This window comes from Rattus norvegicus, chromosome 6 (assembly GCF_036323735.1).
Source record: "Rattus norvegicus strain BN/NHsdMcwi chromosome 6, GRCr8, whole genome shotgun sequence".
Taxonomy (NCBI): Eukaryota; Metazoa; Chordata; class Mammalia; order Rodentia; family Muridae; genus Rattus; species Rattus norvegicus.
The window spans coordinates 59,100,753-59,125,442 of NC_086024.1; the positions used below are offsets into that span (position 1 = coordinate 59,100,753).

Genomic DNA, 24,690 nt, shown 5'->3' on the forward strand with positions numbered 1-24,690 from the left:
GTGCCAGGGGTCAAACTCAGATTGTAAATCTTGACCACAAGCACCTTGACCCACTAAGTAATCTCACTGGCTTCACATTTATAGATTTTTTTAAAAAAAAAGATGTATTCTTTTTTCATACATTACACCTAAGCCACATTTTCTCCTCCTAGCATTCTGCCCAGTCTCCAATCCCGACTCAGATTTACTCCTCCTTTTTCCTTTACAAAACAAACGGGCCTCCCAGGGATATCAACTAAACATGGCATAACAAGTTACAGCAAGACTAGATCCAAACCTTCATATCAAAGCTGGACGAGGCAATCCAGTGGGAGGAAAAGGGTCCCAAGAGTAGGGAAAGAGCCCTGCACCCACTGTTAGGAGTCCCACAAAACACCAAGCAACACAAACATAACTTATTTAAAAATGACCTAAAGCAGACCTATCCAGGCACTGTGGTTGTTTCTAAGTCTCTGTGAGCCCCTATCTGCCCTGTTTAGTTGGTTCTGTGGCCCCGGTTTTCCTGGCATCCTTGACTCCTCTGCCTCCTATAATCCTTCTCCACTTCCGAGTGGTTCCCCATGCCCCACCTAATGTTTGGCTGTGAGTCTCTGCATCTGCTTCCGTCAGTTGCTAGGAGAAGCCTCTCTGATAACAATTAGCCACAGATCTATGAGTATTGCAGAATATCATCAGAATTCACTTCACTGACTTTTTGGTTGCCAGTTGTATTTAGTTTTATTCTATGTCTCTGGCTATCAAGCCTTAAACAGCGTGGCGTGATCTCAGCTCTTTACCTTTGTAATTCCCCTTGTTTACAATGGAGTTTTAGTTTGCTACCATTCCCAGCATTTCTAGAGGTTATCCTATGATACATGGCTCACCTGGGAAGAGAGAAAACTTCAAACATAGAAGTGCCATTACTATTGAATGTGTATTGTTCTTATATCACCATAAGATGGATAAACTCACAAATGAAACTCTGATATGTTGGGAATGGTCTGTAGCTCCATGGATGGTTGCTCTCATGAGTGGGGTAGAATCTTTCTCTGCTCTTTTATCTGTCCCTGTTGTGTTAAACAAACACAGAACCAATTTTTATTACTCTTGGCATGTTTGTCGTGGGTTTTTGTTTGTTTTGGTCATGGGTCCATTTTTTCTTGTTTCTCGGGAATTTTCTACAATTCCTATCACAATACAGCATTTCCTTTCTTTTCTGATATTATACCTTATGCACCCAGAGTATACATTTGTGTATGTCTATGTTTGTGCACATTCTCGTGTGCATCTCTGTTCACTATCCTTCCCATCTCTACATTTTAAAATGAGAAAGCCGTGCTTTGCCTTCTGCCACTGTCTTAGTCCTCATTTGTTCACCTATAGAAGAAATATTCATAATAAGAAAAATTGACTTTCTGATATATTCTTCTCATCTCTTAACCCATTCTATGAAATTCTGAAAAAAATAGTTTTTCTTTAAATAAATTGGAACTTAGAGCATTCATAAAAATTATTTATTAAGGTTTGCAATATTCTGGCAACTTACCATACTCATCTCGTCTCAGCTATTATCTTTCTCATGTTATCTTCAAATTGGTTTTGATTATTCTCTATTTCGTACTTTGGTTTCTATTTAATGAAGTTCTAAATTATTCTACTGGGTTTCAGGTAATACATGAGCTACTTTTTTATTATTATTATTAACTTGAGTATTTCTTATATACATTTCGAGTGTTATTCCCTTTCCCAGTTTCCGGGCAAACATCCCCCTCCCCCCTCCCCTTTCTTATCGGTGTTCCCCTCCCCACCCTCCCCCCATTGCCCCCCTCCCCCCAACAGTCTAGTTCACTGGGGGTTCAGTCTTAGCAGGACCCAGGGCTTCCCCTTCCACTGGTGCTCTTACTAGGATATTCATTGCTACCTATGAGGTCAGAGTCCAGGGTCAGTCCATGTATAGTCTTTAGGTAGTGGCTACTTTTGATGCATCATACATTATGCTGAGGGGCCCAGAGTAAAGGACAAAGGTGATGTTTAGTCTCATTGCTGAAGAAGCAGAGCACTCACCCTTAGGTAGGAAGTCCCTAGCTTTATGCTTATTCTAATAAGAAGTTGTAAGGTGCTACTGTAGTTTATTGATAGGAATTCTTTCATGGCTTCCTTTCCCCTTCCTTCAATAAAAATAAGGGATTATATTCTAAAAACCAGTTCAGATATCTGAGTGTTTCTATAAAAGGTATGAATAGCAGTTTAAGAATAGGGTGCTTGTTGCTTAATCAAATTTAATTTACATTTTGAGTTTTATAATCGCTTCTCAAACTAAAATCACATGTTGTAAAATTTTGATATCAAGAAAACCTTTTTATATTTGTCTCTCAAATTGTCAAGCCATTTCTCTGAAAAGTCGAGAGTTAGAAGTAAGGAAATTAAACCACTGCAAGTTCTGAAACCGTTGCAAATGCAAACTCCTGGCTCATCATGGAGTGTAACGTGGTGCAGCATTTTCTACAGGGCCCCCAAGCCCTGTATAACTTGGCACGCGGTCCGTGCCTGCTGCTCAGAATCATCACTGCGTGTTTTACTGGGTGGCTTATGTTTTGTGTGGTCCTTAGATTGGAGCCGCAAGGATTATTTGTAGAGAATATCCTCAGCCTCTTGCAGTTGATGTGGAAATAGACATCGTAGGACAGACAGAACTCTAAGTTCTTGCAGTTCAGCCTCAAAAGGACAAGTCCTGTCAGGTCAGACAGCTTGCCTTTAGACATTCTGACCTTTGACCTTCTGTGTCTCTTCCAGACTTTAAAGGACTTTTCTTCAGTTTCATGGACCTTGGTAATTAGCAACATACCAGACTAAAGAAAATGGCAAGTCATTAATGTTGTTTATAGAATGTTTAAATACCAATCATATTAAAGTACATCTTTAACAGTTGTAGTCTCCCAAATCTTTTTATTAATATGCAAACTATAAACTACCACCGTGATGTTTGAATCTCTTTGCAATATCTTCTGCAAAGTATGCTGCATTTGTGCTTAGTTCAAAGCAAGAAATTTATTATTCTTTTTTTAAAAAAATCTGTTTCATGTCTTTCTTAAAATATGCACTTTGGTGGGCGTGATGTAGCAAGACAAAGGGTGGAACTAGCTAAGAGAAGAGAACCAGCCTGAAGGAGGAAGAGGGATGAGCACAGAAGCAGTGGGGGGTGGGACTAAGGAAAGTGAGGTATCACATGTGCGTGCAGATGTCAGGATGAAACCCATTACTTTGCTTGCTAACCTAAAAATGCTTATCATATAGTTTGATAAAGACCAAAAGGTAATATATGCTAGGGTTATGGCAAGAAATTTGCCATTGTTATTACATATGAAGTTAATTCCCCAATGTTCCATGGAGGGCACAAAAAGCAAACAAACTCTGACCTTTCTTCCATAACTATTAGCCAAGCCATTTCATCATTTTCATAAGCTCTAAAGATCTATTTTTAAAACATGTACTGTAGCCACTACAAATGCCAGAGTGAGTTAGTAAACAAGCTGTGATGTCTATTCAGAGCCTTTCTATTCAGTCACAAACAAGAACGAAATATATGTCCTTTGCAGGAAAACAGAGTTGACTGGAGATCATGATGTTAAGTGACATCAGGAGACTCTAAATGACAAGTATCACATTTTCTCTCATGTGTGGAACTTAGAGACAGGAGAGACAGAAAAACAGGGAGACTGACGTAGAGCTCAAAGGAGGCTAGGGGTAAAGATTGTAAGGGGCAGTGATGGGAGGAGGGCTTGTCCATGATCAGAGGACAGCAGGGGAAGCTGTGAACAGTTCACAACGAAACTGGGTATTTTCATTTTGTTCAATTAGCATAAACTAATTTTAAACAAATAAGGCAAATGACAGATTTCGTAGTCATTCTGAATAATTTACGTTTCCTGCCTGTGGTGGTCTTTTTCACTTACTGGCTATTCAAACAATACCACCTGAGCAGGGCACATCCCATCCCTGTGCAAGCTTTCTTTGCATTGTTTTAAGTCCTGGAAATAAGCTGTGCATCTTGTTACAAGAATACACTTCTATAAGACTGTTGCGGGTAGTTATAGAAATTATTCCTCTGACCTGGGAACGGCAGCTGCTTTCAGTATAGCACTATAACAATCCCTATCTGGTTTTGCTTTCATAACTGACTGTTCCGTATGGGGTAGTCTCTCCCATTCTTTTCGCCGGAAATGTGTATAATCAAGATGGACACTTTCTTTCTTGTAATTATTATTGCTCTGCTAGATCATAATTATTTATAGCTGCCAGGCATTTATTGTTTTTTTTAAAGGCCTTCCAATTGCAATCAAAATGAATAAACAATTAAAAGGAGGAAAGATTCTGCAGCCTGTCTTTTCCTTTTGATTGTGTGTGTTCTATATAACACTTAAATTATTCTTTATGAAATTAGTATATCCAGGAAACGGGAGAATTATGCTTTCGGCTGAGAGAATGGAAAACATGTTAGCATTTCCTTTGTTGGGTTTCCAGGATGCCACAAGAGAGTACTAATGTGCTGCTCTCTGTGTTCTGCCCAGATCTTTTTCAGCTTATTCTAATGCTGGAGCAACAGTTAATGTTGCTTAGTCTTTCCTGTGTCCTACACCTCACTGCAAACATGTCGGCAGGGTAAGCAGACGTTCGTTATTTCTCAATGTAAAACAGATCCTGCCAGGGAGCCTGCCAAATCCCATCAACCGTGACAGTCGAATCAATGTGTGTTTGGTTTCAATTTTTATTTTTGCCTTTGCTCTGTTTGCTGGGCTCTGGTATCTGTTGTCCCGTATGGCTTATCACCTTGTGGCCTGACAGTTTCTGACATTGACAAGGCTTCCTGCCTACCTTTGTAATGTATATGCATGACCGTAAGACTGTAACAGAAAATGACATTTTGACTCAGTAAATATTTGCTTTCAGTCCACTACATCTGTTTTACAGGCTCCTTTTACTTTTTATTCCCTTATCATTTGGTAAACCATATGTTCTTTTAGCTTTTTGTCTAGAAGTTACAAATCCTTGACTTGCGAGTATTTCAGCTCTCCTGTTAGGGATTTATTATGGACCCTGAGGATTTGGTTCTCTCATTAGCTTCTACTAATACAATAAAAGAGAATGGAGCTTGATAAATTGTGGAGAATGGTTATGGAGCTGTGAATGTGTGTTATACCACATAGCAAATTTACTGATGCTGATGCTTAAAAAGAACAGTAATATTTGATACTATTTAAAGACACTGCTCTGCACATGCTCATGCACACACACACACATACACACACACACACACACACACACACACACACACACACACACACACACAAATCATGGACCTACCAAGGTTCACACCTATAGTCCTAGAACGCAGCAGGAAGTTTGGCTTCAAGTACAACATGGGTAAGAGCAACACTCAATGGCGTGGGGATAGGGAGATTTTTCCGTGATGTAGAAGCATGCTTTCAGTGATAAGACTGGCTCTGATACTGCTACTGAATGCTGAAGCTCTGTAGATTTGGCTTCTTGTTTAGAATCTCTCATTTTTGGTGATTAATAATATAGCTTTAGAAATTCTATTTTCCTTCCCTTGGAATAAGTGTCCGACTACTGGAATTTACCTCATGTGGTTTGTTATATCCTGACACCCTCTTCCCAGGATTTTGAGTTATATAATCATGTTTTACTGATGTTCATGTTTTATAGTTGTATTCGATTTTATATTAATTTAAAATCATTAGCGATATAAAATAGATCAGCTTGTCTGTGGAAAATGACTCAGTGTAACTTTAAATTTCCTCCTCACATGCCAAACGTTTAATGTACGTCCAAAAGCCATTTCTTTGTAGAATTATTCCTTGAATTGTTTTGTTTTATATACTATTGAACTCTCCATCTTTATCACTATAAACAGATCTGTTTTTCTTTAGTGCTAACAAAAATTATCCCCACTGAGAAAGTTAAGCACACTTTCCCCCATGAACTACTGCTGTAGTAGGCCTCCAAAACCTGAGCTTGGCACACCCCGGAAGTGTGCAGGAAGGGAAGGCAGTGCTTGGGAATTCAGATGAGGAGACATTGACACCATTGCTTTTCTTTCTGTCGTCTGAGATTATGCTCTACAAAGTGAATGTAAGTTTGATTCTAGTCATCTGTGGTTTCTCTACATTTGTCAAATTCAAGCACAGCTATCTGTCGTATATAAATGATGGGATTTGTGTAAAATTAAATCGAAGCTGGGCTCATGGCTATCATTCTAGCACTCAAGAGACTGAGGCAGATGGGTTATGAGGAGATTGAAGCCACACTAGGCTACCCAGTGAGTTTCATACCAGGCGAGGCTATAGAGTAGGGCTATGCTAAACAGCAACAACAAAACGAAAACAAAAAATACCAAGAGAGACAGACACCAAGAGAGACAGACACCAAGAGAGACAGATACCAAGAGAGACAGACGTGGGCTTTTGGTTCAGTGACTTTGATAAAATTCTTGCTGGGAGCAAGCCGTGCTGATCAGCTGTGCTCTAGAGGAGGTGGGGCTAAAACCAAAGATAGAATGAGGACTGTGAGGTAGAGAAGGTAAGGGGTCCTGGTTAAAGCTGGAGGAATCATGAGGGAAAAGGCTGAGAAGGGCAGAGTGGCTTGATGGGGTGAAAGTCTTTGTTACTGTGTAAGCACAGGGTACCCAGTCATCTTATTCTTCTTCTTCAGTTGGAATGACTTTTCTTTAGCATTACAGAGAAGTCAATCCATTTATAGAGATAAATGTCACCATTTAAAGGATATGAAGCAAAGCAATGCAAGTAATAATTCTATAAAGATAAGGTTTTTAAGCACACATCAATACCCTTGGCATGTGAAGAGGACATTAAAGTTCCACTGAGTCTTTTTATTTCTTTTTGAAAAATCCCAGGTTTCACAAAATGGTGATTCTTTGCATTTCTTTCTATGGAATATGTAGCTCTTATGTTAAACTTCAAGCCAGCCTCACTTGTTCTAGATCCTGTCCTTTGCCATTTTAAGGCATTATCTCCCATTCTTCTGCTTCTCAGTGTTTCATTTGCAGATGACTCTTCAGCAATGAGACCCTGCATTGTCTTTTCATGGATGTCTCCCTGGCCCATCAGGTTAATCCATAACAGACTGGGTAGTTCTAAAGGTCCAAGCCAGTGATTCGTGGATCACACTTGCACTCACACATGCACACACACCAACACGTCTGTGACATCTATTTGCTCTAAAGTCCTCTGGTGACGATAGAGAGCCAAACCTTCTTTAGGTAGGAGCCTGGCTTATGAATGTCTTTTAGTCCTGTAAAGTCCAGCCCTTTGCTTTTGTGTACCAATGGTAGCTTTTAGTTTTTAATCCAACCTAGCAAGTTTTATGTTTCTGTCTCTGAGCTTTGTGTGTTTATATTTGTTGATGTGAGAAAAACATTTAGATTTACTTTGTTCACCTGGTTGTTTGCCTTTGCGGTGTTTTTTATTTTTTAACCATTTAATTAAAATTGTTTTCTCACTTTTTAGTATTTCTGTTATCTTTTACTTTTCATCTTCAAAATATCTCAGTTTTACCAAAAGAACTTAAAACCAGTACAAGGAACTCATGTAGACCCTTGAGCCAGAATTTTGTATGTAAATCAGGAAATTAATATTGATGTGACTCCATCATTTAACCTTCAAGTAACAGTCCCCTTTTATTTTTTTGAAACACATGTTGCATCTTATTTTGTCAACTCCTTTAATCTGTGGCATATTTTTGGCCTTTCATAGGCATGCACTTAGGAAATATTTTTCTATATATTCACTGTTGAGTTTTCTCTGTGTGTGTGTGTGTGTGTGTGTGTGTGTGTGTGGTTTACATGTATATGTTATATGTGCAAATGTGCGTGTGTGTGTTGGGAGTCTGGAAGCCGGAGAGAATGTCCAGCCTACTGCTCTATCCGTCTCTGCTGTGTAGGTTGGAATAGGGTATCTCACTGGACTTGCAGCTAGGCTGGTAAACAGCAGCCCCCAGCTATCCTCTTCCTCACTGCCTCCTACCGGCCCCTTCACGCACGCAGCCAATTCTGGACTTTGTGCAATGCATACATCCACACCTGACTTAGGTACCTCTGGCTATTTAGTCTCAGATCCCCACACTTACAGAGCCAGGCCCTCTTGACCTTGGGCCTTCTCCCTGGCTTGGTCTCCACTGGGATGAACATCACATAATTGTTTTGTATAAAATCGCCAGTTAGGCTTCTGTGCTAGTTAGTTTTTGTTGTTGTTGTTGTTTTTCCCATGTGACATAAACTCAAGCCTCTGTGAAAACATGTTTAATTACCACCATTTAACACTTTTGTCCCTCTCCTGGAGAATCAGGTTATTTTATCTGCGGCTTCCTTCAGTTCCCTCACTCACTTATCACACACTCTGTCTCAGTTGCTGTCCTTACTAATCCCTTCCAGAGCTGTCCCACCCTGGTTGTTCCTTCTAATTGGAGTGTGTGACAGTCACGTGAGTGTGTGACACTAACGTGGTACACATCGGCAGTCCGGCTTATGTGAAAGTGCTCTGCAGACCGAGGTGTCATCTACAGTCTTCCACTTTATCGGCAATTTCCTGGATGGAAATTCGTTAAGAGAGCTGGTCAAATATTTTCTCCTTTGTGAGACTACCTTGGGTGATTACATTCTCTCCTCCTCCTGTGGGCTTGCCTTGTTTACCTAAACCAATGCTGCCCTCTTCTGTTACAGTAGCAGAACCCAATGGCTTTAAACATGTGGTCTTAGGTGAATTTAGAGCAAGGAGTTATGCACTTTCCACTTCCTTAATTCTCCTTGTTCTTCGGACCCTAACTTTTCTGCTCTGGCTTTTTGTCTCCATGATCACCCAATTACAAAAATGTCCTGACCCTCTCTGTGCTCTTCTGTTCCAAGGGAAGGCTGTCAGTCAAATCAAGCTCTCTTTTTGCTCCTCCCTGTAAGGCAAGTGGTGTCCTCATTCATCTCTGTTGGGCTTTTCTTCTGTTACTTTTGACTTTAGATCAGCCTTCACCTTGCGGTTTTCTCTTTGTCCTCTCCGTTTTTCTTGCCCATAGTTGCTGCAAAGTTTATGAGATGACAGAGTTATGAGAGAAAGGTATTTTTAAAGTGTAGTGCCCCCTTATTTTCTTTCTCCTTTTATTAAGTCATTTTGACAGTCGGGAATTTTCACATCACCATATTGTGTTCAGGCGGCCCAGGTTCATTTGACCTTTTTTATCTCCTGATTTCAGGAAAAAATGCTGAGACCACTGCTACTGGCTTTAGCTACTTGGGAGGGAGGACTTGGCGATTCTTTGCCCCCTTCCTCTCTTCTGACTTAGAAGTTTATCACCTTACCTTCAGACATTTTGGGATTTATTCTCTTTATTTATATGGATGTTTAAAATTAGTATTTTAATTAGCCTTCCTTCATATCATTCTTTTTTGATTAATAATTTTATTCATTTACATTTCAAGTGATATCTTCCTTCCCAGTTATTCCTCCATAACCCCCATCTCTTCCCCCTCTCTCCCCTCTCCTATGCCTCTATGAGGGTGGCCCCCATCCCCCCCACCCCGCTCCACCCATCCATTCATTCCTGCCTCACTGCTCTAGCATTCCCCTACTCTGGGGCATTGAGCCTCCACAGGACCAAGGAGCTCCCTTCCCACTGATATCAGATATGCATCCCACATAAGGAGCCCTGGAGCCCTCCTCATGTCATTTCCTTTAATTCATTTTATTTTACTATCATCTCACACTTTTTAAGTGACATTGTCCAATACTGTGATTTTTAAATTTTAATTATCTTATATACTTAAACTCAACTCCTTCTTTAATTTTTAATAATCTCCTCTTTAGCTGTATCTAATTTACTGTGTGATCTATTTTTAAAGATACTTTTGCTTAGATCCCACTGCGTTTTAAATATGTCAGTGTTGCTTCAAATCTGGACATGCTTGAGACGTTTCAGTTATAAACATGCTTGAAAGGGTTGACTATTTTTGAATTTCAATTATTTAAATATAGTGCACAGTTTAATTTTTTATTTTATGTCTGTAAATCCCAATGTGAATTAATTTTGGTCCTGAATTGGCCTATTGTTTTATTTATAACTTGTAATTATGAGCACATTTATACATTTACCTATTTATCTCATTACATAATTCATTTGCACCAAAACAAAACCAAGCAATAGAAAACCCTAACACAAATCTATCTTACCATATCATCAAAAGTAGATTAGTTAGGCTTTTGTGACGTAATCATCAAACGAGCAGAGTCCTTTCTGCTGTCCCCTGAATTTATCTCACCATCGATGAAGGGACTTCTAAGTGTTTTCTTGTCTGTCACTAAGCCTTCAGTTGGCAGGTGTGCCTTCTGAGTTCACTAAGACAGCACAGACGTCAGTCTTCAGTAACAATCTTGGCCTCAGATCCTCCTGTTTTCCAAAATGTATTCATGCCAGAGGTTTCACACCGGCATCCTTTTGTGCTTAGCACAGTGCTCTCTCCTGGAAATAGCTGTGTTGCTATGTTAAGAGAGAAGGTATCATCATCATCATCATCATCATCATCACCACCACCATCATCATCACCATCGACATGTAGCTTCTCCTTGGTGTTCTTTTTATGATTTTCTATCTCATCAAATGAGCTCTTTCCTCAGATTGTGAACTCAACCCAACTCACACTGTCTTTTTTTACCTTTATAATGAATGTGTTATTCATTGTCTTCTCTTGTCCTCCCTTCCACATCTTTTTCAGTAACTAAAACCCACCACTTCCCTGTCACTATTTTCTGATGTTTTAAAACCTGTGTTATGTAAGACATAGATTATTTTCTATATCAAGGTTAGTGAAGACATTGCCATCTAATCATCTTTTAATTAAACATAATTTTTGTTCTGCTTCTGTGATATCTTTGCTGACCTTGGATCTCTATAGCTCTGAGAGTGAAAATAAGTACCTACCAAGTTTCCTTGCTTCAATACAGAGCATCGTTTCAGGGAAAGATATGTAACCTGGTGGTGCTATGAAGTTTTCTACTTCCTGTGTGCTCAGGTCATTTTGTATCCTCTGTTGATGGGAAACAGGTCAGGAAGAAACACATGTGCCAGCCCTGACCTTGGGACACAGTTGCTTCTGTTCCCGCAGAGGAAAGCAACTTTGCCAGATTACTTTTGCAGGCTAAGGCTGACAGACGAGACCAGACGAGACCAGACCAGACCAGACCAGACCAGATTTCTTTTGCAGGCTGGTTGCAGCTCACAGTTTTTTTTTTTTAAATCACTATTAGTTTTTTTTCTTGGAAAGATATTGATTTTTTTTTAAGACAAGAGTAATCTTATTTTATAGAAAAAAACTTGCACTTTACTTGCTCCTATTAAACACTTGAAATTCGGATGGTTCTTAACCAGGGACTTTGTTTTTTCTTTTCTACTTTTTTTTTCTTTTTTGGAAATATGCAAAAACTTAACAACATTTACACACAATTGTTCTTATTAGGAGGGCATATCTGAATTGCACTGATTTCTATCTTCGTTCTCTTTATTTTTTAGGTTTAGAATTAAATACTTGAAGCTAAGTCTTATGAGAATGAGTCTACCAGCTAGAATGAGTCTATCAGAATTTCTGCCTCAGTAGAAATTATTGATGGGCTGGAGAGAGATGACTCAGCAACCCAGCATATCGTGGCCCAGGTGTACCTCCCAGCATTCCCATGATGGCATACAGCCTTCTGTCACCACACCCTCTTCCAACCTCCTTGAGCTTCCACACAGCCAGTAGCACACATAAGTACACATGCATATATTCGTGCAGGCTCACACAATACACATAAGGAAAAAGGAAATGCTTGCTATTACTCTGCTACCATCCACATAAAGAGAAATACTCTAAAATCAAACTCTTTATCAGTTATCATTTTATCTTTAGATGTGAAGGATCATCCGAAGAACATGGCTAATCTCTGGTGTCCTTGGATGAATTTTTTAGAATTTCTGTTTTATGTGTATATGGGTGCTTTGCCTACGTATATGTATGTATACAACATACGTGCCTGGTGCCTGAGAAGAACAGAAAGTGGAATCAGATCACGAAACTCATGACAAAGAGTCATGACCCACCACATGGGTACTGGGAACTGAACCCAGGTCCTCTCCAAACATCAAGTGCTCTCAAACACTAAGCAGTCTCTCTAGTCCCCTTCTGAGTTTGTATTCATTTTCTTTGCCAAATAATATTTAATGCGTGGATTGCCTGCTGGTGCATCTACCCCGTGTAAAGCAGTGCTTCTCATTTGATGTACTCTTAGCATTTAATAGAATGTAAGAGGGTGGGTTTTATTGTTGTCCAGTATGTGTTGTCTCAGGGCAGCGGTTGTTTCATAAGAGGGGAAACGTAGCACAAACTCCTTGTTTTTGACATTTTTCAGATGATCAATGGAATACAGTTGTGGGTGCATCCAACCTGTGGCCTGCTGGTGACATATGCACCAGGAGAGCTATGAATGCTGCCTGATTCAAAAGTGCAGATAGGATTAAATCAATATAAGACTTTTTTTGTCATCCCCCCCCCCACACCTTATAATGCCATCACACAGATCTCAAGGATGATTTGGCACATGACAATGGCATACCACTTTGTCAAAAGTTGCTCATGACTTATAGGCTATTTGAAACATATATATATATATATATATATATATATATATATATATATATACGTGTGTGTGTGTGTGTGACTTAATTAAAAATTCTGATATATCAGAATTATCTTAGCATCCATCTGAAGCAAGGTTTTTGGAAGATTGGGTAATATAATAACTAGCTTTTCATAGAGTAATACAATAAATGGAATACTTTGAGTCTTTATAGAGTACATGAATGAAGGTAGTAGTACTTGGAGTGTAGAATACAACTTGGAGTTCTGTTAGAATTTTATAATCTAACTAAGAAAACAGTACCTGTGAATACAACTACAATAAAAATAGTTTTAAGAGATTTTGAGTATAACTATGAAAACCAATTGCTCGTGCATAGAGTACTTTGTGAAGGAAACTGTCATAGTTGAGTCTTTGAAATGGATGTGAGATAGAAAGATAGCTACTGCGAAGCCATTTTCTGTGGAAAGACCACCAACCAACGAGCATACAGTATGTCTCGCAGTATATCCTTCTGACAACTCATCTTTACTTGTAAATGTACATTGCAATGAGTCATGTCATTGTTTTGTTTTGAGATCTCTAGATTCTGTGACACCATCAATATTGGATCCTCATGAGGCCTCCTCCCAGTTATCCTATGTCATGGAGATCAGCAGGATTGGTCCTTTCATACACCCCAACTATTCTCAGATGATGTAGATTTTGGGATGGCTCAAATCAGAGCCCTGGGTCTGGGCCTGGGTAGCAACTGAGTTGGTCAGTGAACCTTATTTTCCCCACCAGGGCACTCTACAGCATTGCTCTGGCTAGGCCACCCTATGCTACCATCCACAGGAGGGGTGGGGCTCAGTCTTCCAATTTCAGCAGCCTGTGAGCGGTGGGCCAGCTCTCCCTCTCACGTACCCTCAATGCTGGCTTCACCATCTGGGTGCTCCATGTGTTGCTCAGATGAGTTATAGGCCAGTGATGGGACAGGACCAGTTCTCCCCCTCTCATACCTGGTGAGGAGGGCAGCTCTACTAACTACTGCAGGTGACAGGGCCAGGGTGGGGACATTACCTCCACATCTATGCCACTTTACAGTACAGATGGAATGGCAGGGCCAGTTCTCCCTCATGGATCTCACCCTCGGGGCTGGCTCATCTGCACCATCTCTCCCAGGAGCAGCACTGTTCTACTACAGCTCTACTGTGAACCATTCTCCCAAATGCTGCAGCCAATAAGAGACAGAGCCAGTTTACTCACTCTCATAATCCCAGGGCCAGCTCTCCTAACTGCCACAAATGGTGAGAGGCAAGGTGGGGGAGGGTATAACCCTCATACCCACACCACCCCGTAGCACATGAGTGGTGGGGCCAGCTTTCCCTTGCTCTCAACCTTAGTGCTGGTTCACCTGTGCCCCACTACCACGACCATGGTCAATTCTGCTGTGTTGCTCAGGTGAGGGGCAGGGCCTGCTTTCCCAAGTGCTCCTGTCTAAGTGAGGGGCAGGGCTAGGTCTCCCACACTAAGGGACCCGTGGGAAGCTTTTGAGACTGCTGCATCCGTTGAGGGAAGGGGTCATCTCTTCTGTGCCCATGACACTTCTTGGCATCCGATAAGAGGCAGGCTCAGCTTTCCCACACTCATGCTTTCAGAGCCACTCGCCCACCTGCTCTCAGGGCTATCCATTGTGCTGCCTGGGCAAAATGCAGGGCAGATTCTCCTTGAGTGCTGCCACAAGTAAGAATTAGGGCTAGTTCTCCAGAGCATGGCAGCCAGTGAGGTGGGGCCAGTTTTGCAGTCTCTAAACATTCATGTTGTTTCCAGTGCCTGCCCCAACCAGGGACATCCCCCTGTTTTCTAGTAGCAATATGATTCATGGACATCTACACCAACTCTTACCACTGTGGAGCCATGGATCCAGACATGGCCCTCAGTGGCAACTTGGGTTAGAACCTCACCATGGTTCCAGATGGTGGGGCTGTCCACTCCCAACAGGCTACTCCTCAACTCTCCAGCATCTCTCTTCGTAATGCTCAAGCTGCTCCACTTCTCTTTCGATCTAACCACCACAACGACATACTCCATATTGTGGTGGCTCTCACTGCAGGCTGGCCATGTGTATGTTGCTCCCCCAACCCGTGACATCCTCCACTTGTGCTATGTGATATAGCAGTAAGTGGGTACCTATGGCCTGCATGTTATGTGTGGCAGAGGGCAGGTCTCTGGGTGTCACGACACTGTAGTTCTGTCTGTCTTCCTCCACCTCCCACTCTGTACTATGTGGTAGTGGGCAGGGATTTGGGCATCTATGGCTGCCCTTGCCTTGGGGCAGAGCATGGCAGAGGGTAGGGATGTGGGCTTCCTTCAAGTGGCAAGGCAGACCTCAGGTATCTGTCTGTCTTCCTCCTCCCTAGCTGCACTACCTAGATTTGATTTGAACTTTATGTGTCTTAGACATAAAACAGATTGGGCCACCAAACCAGGCATCAAGGTAGAACGAACAAACGACTGCCGTCTGCTCTGCCCCTGACTGATAGAACACCAACTAGGCGTCTCTTTGCCCATTACCAAGGGTATCAAAATGTTTTTCTAATCAAAGAGGATATTGTATAAAAGACCATTTTCAGCCTTATTATATTATAAAACTGGTACTGTGAGTTATGTTATAAAAAATAAAGTATGACTGTGTGACAAGTTCCAGGCCTATAAGCAACTGACATAGTAATTAACTGCTTGCTCCAGACATCTGGGGTTTTCTCTTTCCACATTTTACCGAATTTTAATCAACTCCTTTGTTATCGCTTTCTCTATTTTCTATTCAGTAAAATATTGGTGCTGCCTCCTGAGACATCCTTTTGTATTTATTTTTAATAACCTTAGGTTATTCCTTTGTTCATATTATATTCATTTCACAAATACTTATTGAGCATCAATTATACTGTAAAGCCCTGTATTAGGCAGAAAATGAAGGAGACAAAAGCTATGTGTGATGACTGATTACCTGTGACTCCAAATGCATTCTCCATAATATTTTATTACCTAGACTTTGGGGAGAGATTGTTTCTTTTTCACCAAAGAAGAAAGCAGAAATGCGCTCTCTCTCTCTCTCTCTCTCTCTCTCTCTCTCTCTCTCTCTCTCTCTCCCTTGTGTATGTGTGTCTCTCTCAGTCTCTGTCTTTGTCTCCTTCCTTCCTTTATTTTCTTGACCTTGATAAATAGTTTTTGTCTATTTCTCAATTTTCTTTGTTCTGAATAATCACCAATAACATGGTCAGTAAGATGTCAAATAAACCAAACCCATTAATAATAAAAATATATGACCATGTTCAAATGTTTTTCTTTTTGACAGAGCCATTGCTTATTTTTCCTCAAACCTTTCAAGGGGTGATCACTTTGACCTGTCCTGAACAGTTAATCACATTTCCACTAGGTGACAGTGTGTCACCATGAGACTTCTTTTTCCCTTATCTATAGAATATGTAAAGAGGAAGTTAGCATCAAATAATTTTGATTGGATATTAGTGATGATATTCATGATATAAATTAATGAAACAAGATGCTTGATGGTTTATAAAATCCACTACATGACAATTTTATGCTTTGCAGTGAGAATGAATAGATATAGCCATATATGTATAGATACGGTTTTAATACTTTGTTTGTTTTAGGTATTTGCAGATTTTAGGCATGTAAGGAATAACACTTGTTATGTATTTATCAAAGCAAGTTTTGTAAAGGTGAAGGATATTAATATCCAAGTATAAGCAACCTTAATTTCAGAGTGATTTTATAGCTCCAGGAAGCTGAGTTTAATGTTGAGTTTGGAATTTGGAATTTGCTAAGACAATACAGTATTTATTTTTCAAGAGGAACTTTTAAATCTCCTGAGACATCTGAAGTCTAAACATAGATTCATATTTTTAAGTTTATGGTTCTCAGTAAAATTCATTGCATTCCTATGTTTATGGAGAAAGAATATCTCAAAAATTTCCTTACATGTCGTCTGTAAAGATTGGAAGAACAATGACATCATAGACTTCCTGCTGTTCTTTAAAACTGAGTTCTAAAAGTCTGCATGTTTGATCCTCAGGGGCTAACATAAACTTAATTACACTTCCTCAAGGGATGACATCTGCACGCTACAATGATGGACGTTATTATTTTTAAAACTACTTTTTAAAGAGATCTTCTACATCAAGTACTCTGAAAATCACTTCTCCCAAAGTCGCCTTTTGTCATAATTAAAAGAAGCAATGAACAAGGACAGAGTTATATAAACATAGCATCTTGTGTCATCAGCCACTCTTGTGCTTGCTGGTGCCACTTCTTTGCAATTTAATTTTGGAAGGAGAGCTTTTCTGGGTGTAAACATCAAGGTGGAACTGGAGAAGTGAAGAAAGTTGCTAAGAGTTTAGGGGGTGTTGCTGTCAGTTCCTCAGTTCTAGTCAACTTAAAGACTCACTTATTTTTTAGAAAGCTTGCCAAAGGCTTAGAAGTCTCATAAGAATTTCTTCCTCAAGACTTTAATATGAGAGACATGTGAGTAGGTTTCTACTCACAAAAGTTAATTGCTAGGGAATAAAATTAGAATATTGTCTTAGCTGTTAAAAAATAACAGTCGCTTTATTTTTTGTTTGCTTGTTTATTTTTTTTTAAAGACAGTGTATCTCTATGTAAGCCCTGGCTGTTTTGGAACTCATTCTGTAGGCCACTGTTGGTATCTAACTCCAAGATCCAGCTCTCTCTGCCTCCAGGGTACCGGGTTTACTTGTGATATTTTCCCCTTTTTCTTTCTTATGAAGGGGGTCACAGGGTAGTGAGAGCAGACATGAAAGTACTATAAAGTAAGTGTGATATGGGCATATTAATTCAATTTCCCAAATAATCAATAAAAATTATGTTGTTAGAAAAGAAAAAAAGAAATTAGTAATGCTTTTGAGGGGGAGTGCTACAAAGGGATGAAGAAGATAGAAGTAATAATAAGAAGAATATGGGAAATGTAGGGAAGGGAAGTCAATACAGAAGAAGAGGGATGGAAAAGGGAGAACTAACTAAGGAGGTTTGAGAAAGCTACATTTTATATTTCCTTAAAATTACATTTAAATGTGTGGTGTGGTGGTTTCAATGAGAATGCTCCTCATAGACTCATACATTTTAATACTTGTTCCTAGGTGGTACATCTGTTTGGGAAGGATTAAGAGGTATGGCCTTGGGGCTGGAGAGATGGCCCATTGGTTAAGAGCACTAACTGTTCTTCCAGAGGTCCTGAGTTCAATTCGCAGCAACCATGTAGTGCCTCACAACCATCTGTAATGGGATCTGATGCCATCTTCTGATGTGCCTGAAGACAGTGACAGTGTATTCATAAACATAAATAAATCTTAAAAATAAAAGAGGTGTGTTCTTGTTGGAAGAGGCATTTCACTGGAGGTGGGCTTTGAGGTTTTAAAAGACTCCCACTGTTTCCAGTGTTTCTTGCTCTGTTTCCTACTTGTGGGTCTGGCTGTGAGCTCTCAGCAATTGCTGCCGTGCATTTGCTCCGCCATTGTGGACTACAACCCGCTGAAACTAAAAGGCAATTAAGTACTTCCTTTTATAAGCTGTTTTGGTCATAGTGCTTTATCACAGCAATTGAAAAATAACTATGACAAAGTATGTGTAGACATACACATAGAGTTTTTCCATGAAGTTGTGCTACTTGGGGAGATAGCGATTGCTTCAAGAACAGTCAACTATATGACAGAAATCCCAGTACCAAGCATGACAACATGCATTGTTGGTGAGGGTAGTCCAAGACAACAGGGCATTGCTTTTGTCATTGGCTCCCTCCCAGAAGTTGAGGGTACGTTTCAGTTACTAAAGACGATGTACAACTTGCGCAAAGGGTTTCAAAGATTCAACCTGGATCTGATTTGAAAATCTTCTCCTTGAGGACTGGTCTTCAAAGTATTGGAAAGTGCTATGTAAGCTACCAAGGGGAAGAAGAAAGCATCTATGATGCTTACAAACCATAACAATGGCCAGCGCAGAAAGTATTCATGAAAGTGGTACTTATGTCTTGGCAGGAACTAATTATCTAATTCAACTTAACCCATCCCACCCCTGAAATCATACCTGGTAACAAAATTAGGAATTATCCATGATTATTGATATTATGGCTCTAAGAGAAGAACTTACTACTGCCACTATACTAAAGCAGTGTAATTTGTAACTGTATTCTAAATACTCATTTCTATGCCCACAAATAGATATGGATAACACCAATCACCAAAGACAGTCCTCTTTGCAGCAAAAATAGACCATTACAGAAAGCCACAGCTGGTCAAAATGGAAAAACAACTGATTGTGGGGTGTTGGATCTCAAGAGATACATCTACCAAACAATCCCTCCACCTAAGACTCGGGGACATCAGTGAAGAGCGGGCAGAAATAGTTAAGAGCCAAAGGAACATGCAGTCTGCTGTGATAGTGTATCTTCTGGAAATGATAGGCAGGCTACCCATGATACTTCACCCATGTCACTTCAACACTATGCCTGCCTACTTAAGACCTGGACCATGGCACCACCCAATGTAGAAAGGAGAAATCACATGGGGACCCCCAAATCCTAGACAAACAACAGAAGGCAAGTAAGGACAGCAAAGAAGGGAGAATTAGTCTTTCTTGGTTCTCCCTAATTGACTATTCCCAAACAAGTGGCTAGTCCTGAGATCATATACATACAGTAACACTAAAGAGACTCAACAGGTCGTATTTATATATTTATGTGCATAAATGTGTGTGTGTGTGTGTGTGTGTGTGTGTGTTTATTTGAGAGGGAGTTGTGGAGGCTTTATGAGGGATTACAGTGAGGGAAGAAATGATATAATTTTATTTAAAATATTTAAATTTCAAAAATACATAATTTGGATGAGAAAAAGATAATGGTGATTAAAACTTTATGCATATGTGTCTGTGTGAGTATTTGCATGTGTGTGTATGTGCACAGCTTTTATACAAGTATGGTATAACTTCACATAGAAATTATAGGTGTTATAAAGATACATGAACAAAGTTTTGTAGGTAAAACTCATGGTAAATTCTGATCCTCAGTATTGCATTTGAAGGATACAGAGCTTTAAGAATAGTCACTTCATGTGATTCCTTTGGAGTTACTCCTAACACCCAAACTCCTTCAGTTAAGCTTTGTGTATGTTGTTGAGCAGTTGTTATGCACCAAATAAAATAAAGTCCTAACTTGCTTACTTTTAGCTTGAGTCCTACAATATATTGCTTAATATTATATTTCCATATGTCAATAGTAAACTAAAATTGATGAATTACTAATCTTCTTTTGGCAGACTTTTTTAAAAAAGTAAAGTTTCCAAACATAAAGTTTTCTTTTTAAGAATACTAAAGATATGTATAGACATAAATATTCTCTGAAACTTCCAAGAAAATTCTAGATTGTTGATTTTTATATGATGCACATTTAACTTAAATGTAAACCATCTTGAAAATAAATCTAATGTAATTTGTTTTGCTTATGAGAAACCTAAATAAGTTTGGGATTAAATCTTTTAGATGACAGTCATGCACAAAGAAGAAATACCATAAATCTGTTGTATAGCAAGGTTCTCCAGAGAGACAGAACTTACAAAATTATATATATATATATTATATAAATATATATGTATTAAGATTTAACCATAAACATATATACATAAAGGGAATTTATTAGAATGGCTTACAGGCTCTGTTTCCCCTAATCTAAAAATGGCTGTCTGCCAAAGGATGATCCAAGAATCCATGAGATTGGACGTATTAGCTTGCCTTCAGTTTCTGTTGCAATCCTGAAGAAGTTGACTTTAATACTAGTGAAGGAATGAACTTGCTAGCAAGAATGAGAGCAAGGAGGCAAAGAGAGAGCAAGTCTTTTTCCATGTCCATTATATACACTGTTAGCAGAAGATGTGGCTCAGACTAAAGGTAGATCTTCCCACCTCAAAAGATCGAGGCACTCAGGGTGTGTTTGTGCAAAGGTCTGAATTAGAAGTGGGTCCTCCCATTTCAAATGATCTCATTAAGGGAAGAACAGTCTCTCACAGGTATAGCCAGGCATATGTGTTTTGGTTAATTTCAGATGTAGTCAAACTGACAACCAGGAATAACCATCGCATCTATCATCCTCAAATGGTCTTCTTACCAGTTACTGTCCATCCCCCAGTGTTGTCAGTGAAGCCCATTTGTTTCCCTTTTCAGCTTTGTTTCTACCTTTGCCATGCTATATGTATAACCAAGAAAAATGAGTGAGCATTATATTGTCAAATACAGGTTAGATTTTTTATTGTTTTGACAGAGAATAGAATTTGAAGTAAACAAAAAAACAACCTTATGTTGCTATTCAGGGAACAGGGTAACAAAACAAATAACAGCTCTGGCACGGACTGTGGAGGGGAATATGTGCTTTTGCGTATCTTAGAGCCTCTGACAGTATTGAGTAGCAAGTTGTTACTTCTTGAGTTCACTGAGTCTGTTCTTTAAGAAGTTGATGCATATATACGCAAACATCGGTATGCATTTAAAATGTATTTACTTCATCGTTTAAGTGCATGTATAGGTGTATATCTCTGTGGGATGTGTGTGTACAGTGCCCATAGAGATCAGAAGAGGACAGCAGCTCCCCTGAGATGGAGCTGCAGGAGTTTATGGCTTCCTGGTGTGGGTCGCAGTGTGTTCTCTTAACTCCTGGGCCATCTCAGTAGGCCTAGAATCAGTGTTGCTGCAGCTATAGAGAAGAAATAAACTGATGATGAATTCGATTTGTGTCATTGTCCTTTGCTTTTTAGTATGGGAATTTGGCTTTGCACTGATGCTTATGACCTGGCTTAGAGCACAGGTACCTGTCTGTAAGAGCAGTCATCCCATTTGATTATCAAAAATCATCCTTGTCTACTCTGCACACTTGTCTCATTTCTCTCATTCTGTTCCCTCACCTTCACTATCAAACATCTTAGAATTTTGTGCTGACACTGCAGTCTGGGTCTGTGCTGTTTGTGTGGCCTACGATTACAATATGACTGGAATCCAGTGTTACATGTATTTGGACTCATTGAATAAAGCTGACTGTCCAGGGATAGAGCTGACTTATTTTACTTTTTCCTCCTTCCTGAAGTAAATATTCCGAGATAACTTTACTTCGGAGGATGCCCTTGTATGGTTTCCTAAGTGGTCCATAGCATTTCTTCGTGGTGAGAGGAAGGGAGTTCCAATTGACAAGGAAAACAGAATGGTAACGACACCATATGATATTAAACTATAACATTGACCTTCTCTCCATGTGCTTCATCTGATGCACTGTTCTTATTTGTCTTCAGGGTCACCACTGCTGGCTTCAGCTCTGCCTGTTTCAGGCCAACCAGCTGAAATAAATCCTAATTACAGTGTTGTATTTTACCACTGTAGAATATTTTTTAGTATAAAGGATATGTTGCAAATTTCCGTTCTCTGTTTTTATCAATGTTTTGTCCTCTTCCGTTGTTTTTATGTGTGTTAATCAGTTATTTTTGAAATTCTTCTGTTCTGCTTTTAATGTGTATATTATTGTTTTGTCTCATTTTCAGGATGAGCAGAAGCTACAAGAGAGTTTAGTACAAAGTGCAGCCATCATAGCTGCCTTGGTTAAGGAAAGAAATTCTGCACTCGTCGGGCAGCTCCTGGTGGCATGAAGAACACAGACAAAAATCATCTATAAGCTTCCAAAGATCCTTCCCTAAGGCCCCCCACCCCACTTGACTGCCTCGCCACCTCAATGTCTCTTCCTTGTGCATACAATATTTTCATTGTTTTCTTATCTTGCCACTTATTGGATGTGACGCTTAGGTTGTGACAATTGGTTAATGTGTGTGTTCATGAACTTATGTATCAAATACAATTGGCTCCAACTAGAAAAGGATAAATAAATGGAAAATATTGCTTTCATGTAAAGAATATGTTCACTACTGCAGCAAGTCCAATTGACATGATAGGGTTAGCCATTCCTTCAAGGGCAAGAGTTTAGACAGCTTGGTGGTTATGGTAAGTTTATGCTAATTAACATATTATTCACATTATAGTGGAGCTAATGAATAGGCTTCAGAATTATACCCAATTCCAAAATCATCGTCTTCCTATGTGAGAATGCATCTTTTGACTTGTTTTGGAATTCACTGCACCTTATAAAGAGTAGGGAAGCTGGGAAGTTGGCTTAGTGGGCAAGCTCTTGTCTAGTGTGGATAGAGCAACATCACAGAAGAAAAAGAAAAACATGCTGGTAAATATTGGGCAGAAGTCAGAAAGGGGATGTCTCCAGTTTCCTTCCCCTTTGTCTTTTATGTTCTTGATCTTTAGAGATTTCTAAAGAGACTGAGATTCACTCTTTTACTAGTTTAAATTGTATCTTTTCTTTGGTTTATGAGATGTCGTGCTGACATTATTTTAAAGAGTCTCTACTTCTTCTAGGTTAGTTTCAGAAATGTCTGGAGAGCTTCATGAAGGTTGAGTTGCTTCGGTCTGTCCGTGCCTATGATCTTCTGAAAAGCAGGGGGGCCAGTGAAGTGGAGTTAGCTAATGTTGATGTAGGAATGGTGGCCTTGCTAAATCAAGATTCATTCTTTACAATCTCTATTGCCTATACATTATATTGTCTTTTATGTTGCACTTAATAATTATATATACATATGGTTGTGAAAATGCCTTTTGTTGCAACATAAATTTTTTATTAAAGTATGTTAAATCATTACATTCTAGAACTTACACTGGATAAAGAAATTATAAAAGCTGCATGAAATGTGTTTACTCAGGATTGTCAATAAATATGTCTACTTTCTGAAATGTCTCCTGCAACATGTTAAATAAATTTCCTCTATATTTTTGAATTTCAATATACAATCAAACTTAATGTGTTACATTTGAATGGTAGAGGAGATTTCAAATACTAATATTGTATTAGAGTTTATATTTTAACTTTAAATAAAAGGGGGTAGAATGTAATAGGCAAGAGTTAATTACTGCAGTTCTTCCTAAATGTAATGGGTTTATTGATTATAAATCAGTTATAAATTAGTCAGCTCATCCCCTTTCTGCCTGCATTAAAATTGTAAATCAGTTAACTCAAATTCACAAAGGTGAAAATATGTGAGAAATATGTGAAATTTGGCTAGAATGTCCCTGTCACTGTTAATGTGGCTAGCTGTGTGTGGAAGGGCCCTCAGAGGAGTCTATACTCTGCCTGTGAATGCCTGCTAAAGTCTGAGGCCTTTGAAAGTGCTCACAGAGCACAACGAAATTCTTAGCACGGCTTAATGAGAGTATGAGTGGCTCATAACATGCCACGAATTAGCACATCTGCACATGCTTGAATTACCCTAGATGCACAGAACACATGAATCTCAAGAAGGATGACCAAAATGTGAATGCTTCACTCCTTCTTTAAAAGGGTAACAAGAATACCCTTGGGAGGGAATAGGGAGGCAAAGTTTAGAACAGAGGCAGAAGGAACCACCCATTTAGAGCCTGCCCCACATGTGGCCCATACATATACAGCCACCAAACTAGATAAGATGGATGAAGCAAAGAAGTGCAGGCTGACAGGAACTGGATGTAGATCTCTACTGAGAGACACACCCAGAATACAGCAAATACATAGGTGAATGCCAGCAGCAAACCACTGAACTGAGAACGGGACCCCCATTGAAGGAATCAGAGAAAGGACTGAAAGAGCTTGAAGGGGCTTGACACCCCATATGAACAACAATGTCAACCAACCAGAGCTTCCAGGGACTGACCCTGGGCTCCAACCTCATAGGTAGCAATTAATAGCCTAGTAGGAGCACCAGTGGAGGGGAAGCCCTTGGTCCTGCCAAGACTGAACCCGAGTGAACGTGATTGTTGGGGGGAGGGAGGGGAGGGAAACACCCATAGAGAAGGGGAGGCGAAGGGTTAGGGGGATGTTGAAACCGGGAAGGGGAATAACAATCGAAATGTAAATAAGAAATACTCAATTTAATAAAGATGA

The 24,690-nt window shown here is 39.6% G+C and overlaps 1 protein-coding gene across 3 annotated transcripts in view; it reads left to right on the top strand.

The window, feature by feature from the left end:
- Crppa (CDP-L-ribitol pyrophosphorylase A) overlaps positions 1 to 23,557 on the top strand; it is a 276,760-nt gene extending 253,203 nt beyond the window's left edge. For 2 of the 3 annotated variants that reach the window (XM_039112670.1, NM_001008386.1), the window contains 1 exon segment: positions 22,259 to 23,557. In XM_039112670.1, the coding sequence (XP_038968598.1) occupies positions 22,259 to 22,363 (105 nt within the window). In that variant the 3' untranslated portion in view covers positions 22,364 to 23,557. 3 annotated transcript variants of the gene reach the window in all.
- Positions 23,558 to 24,690: the final 1,133 nt, after the last annotated feature.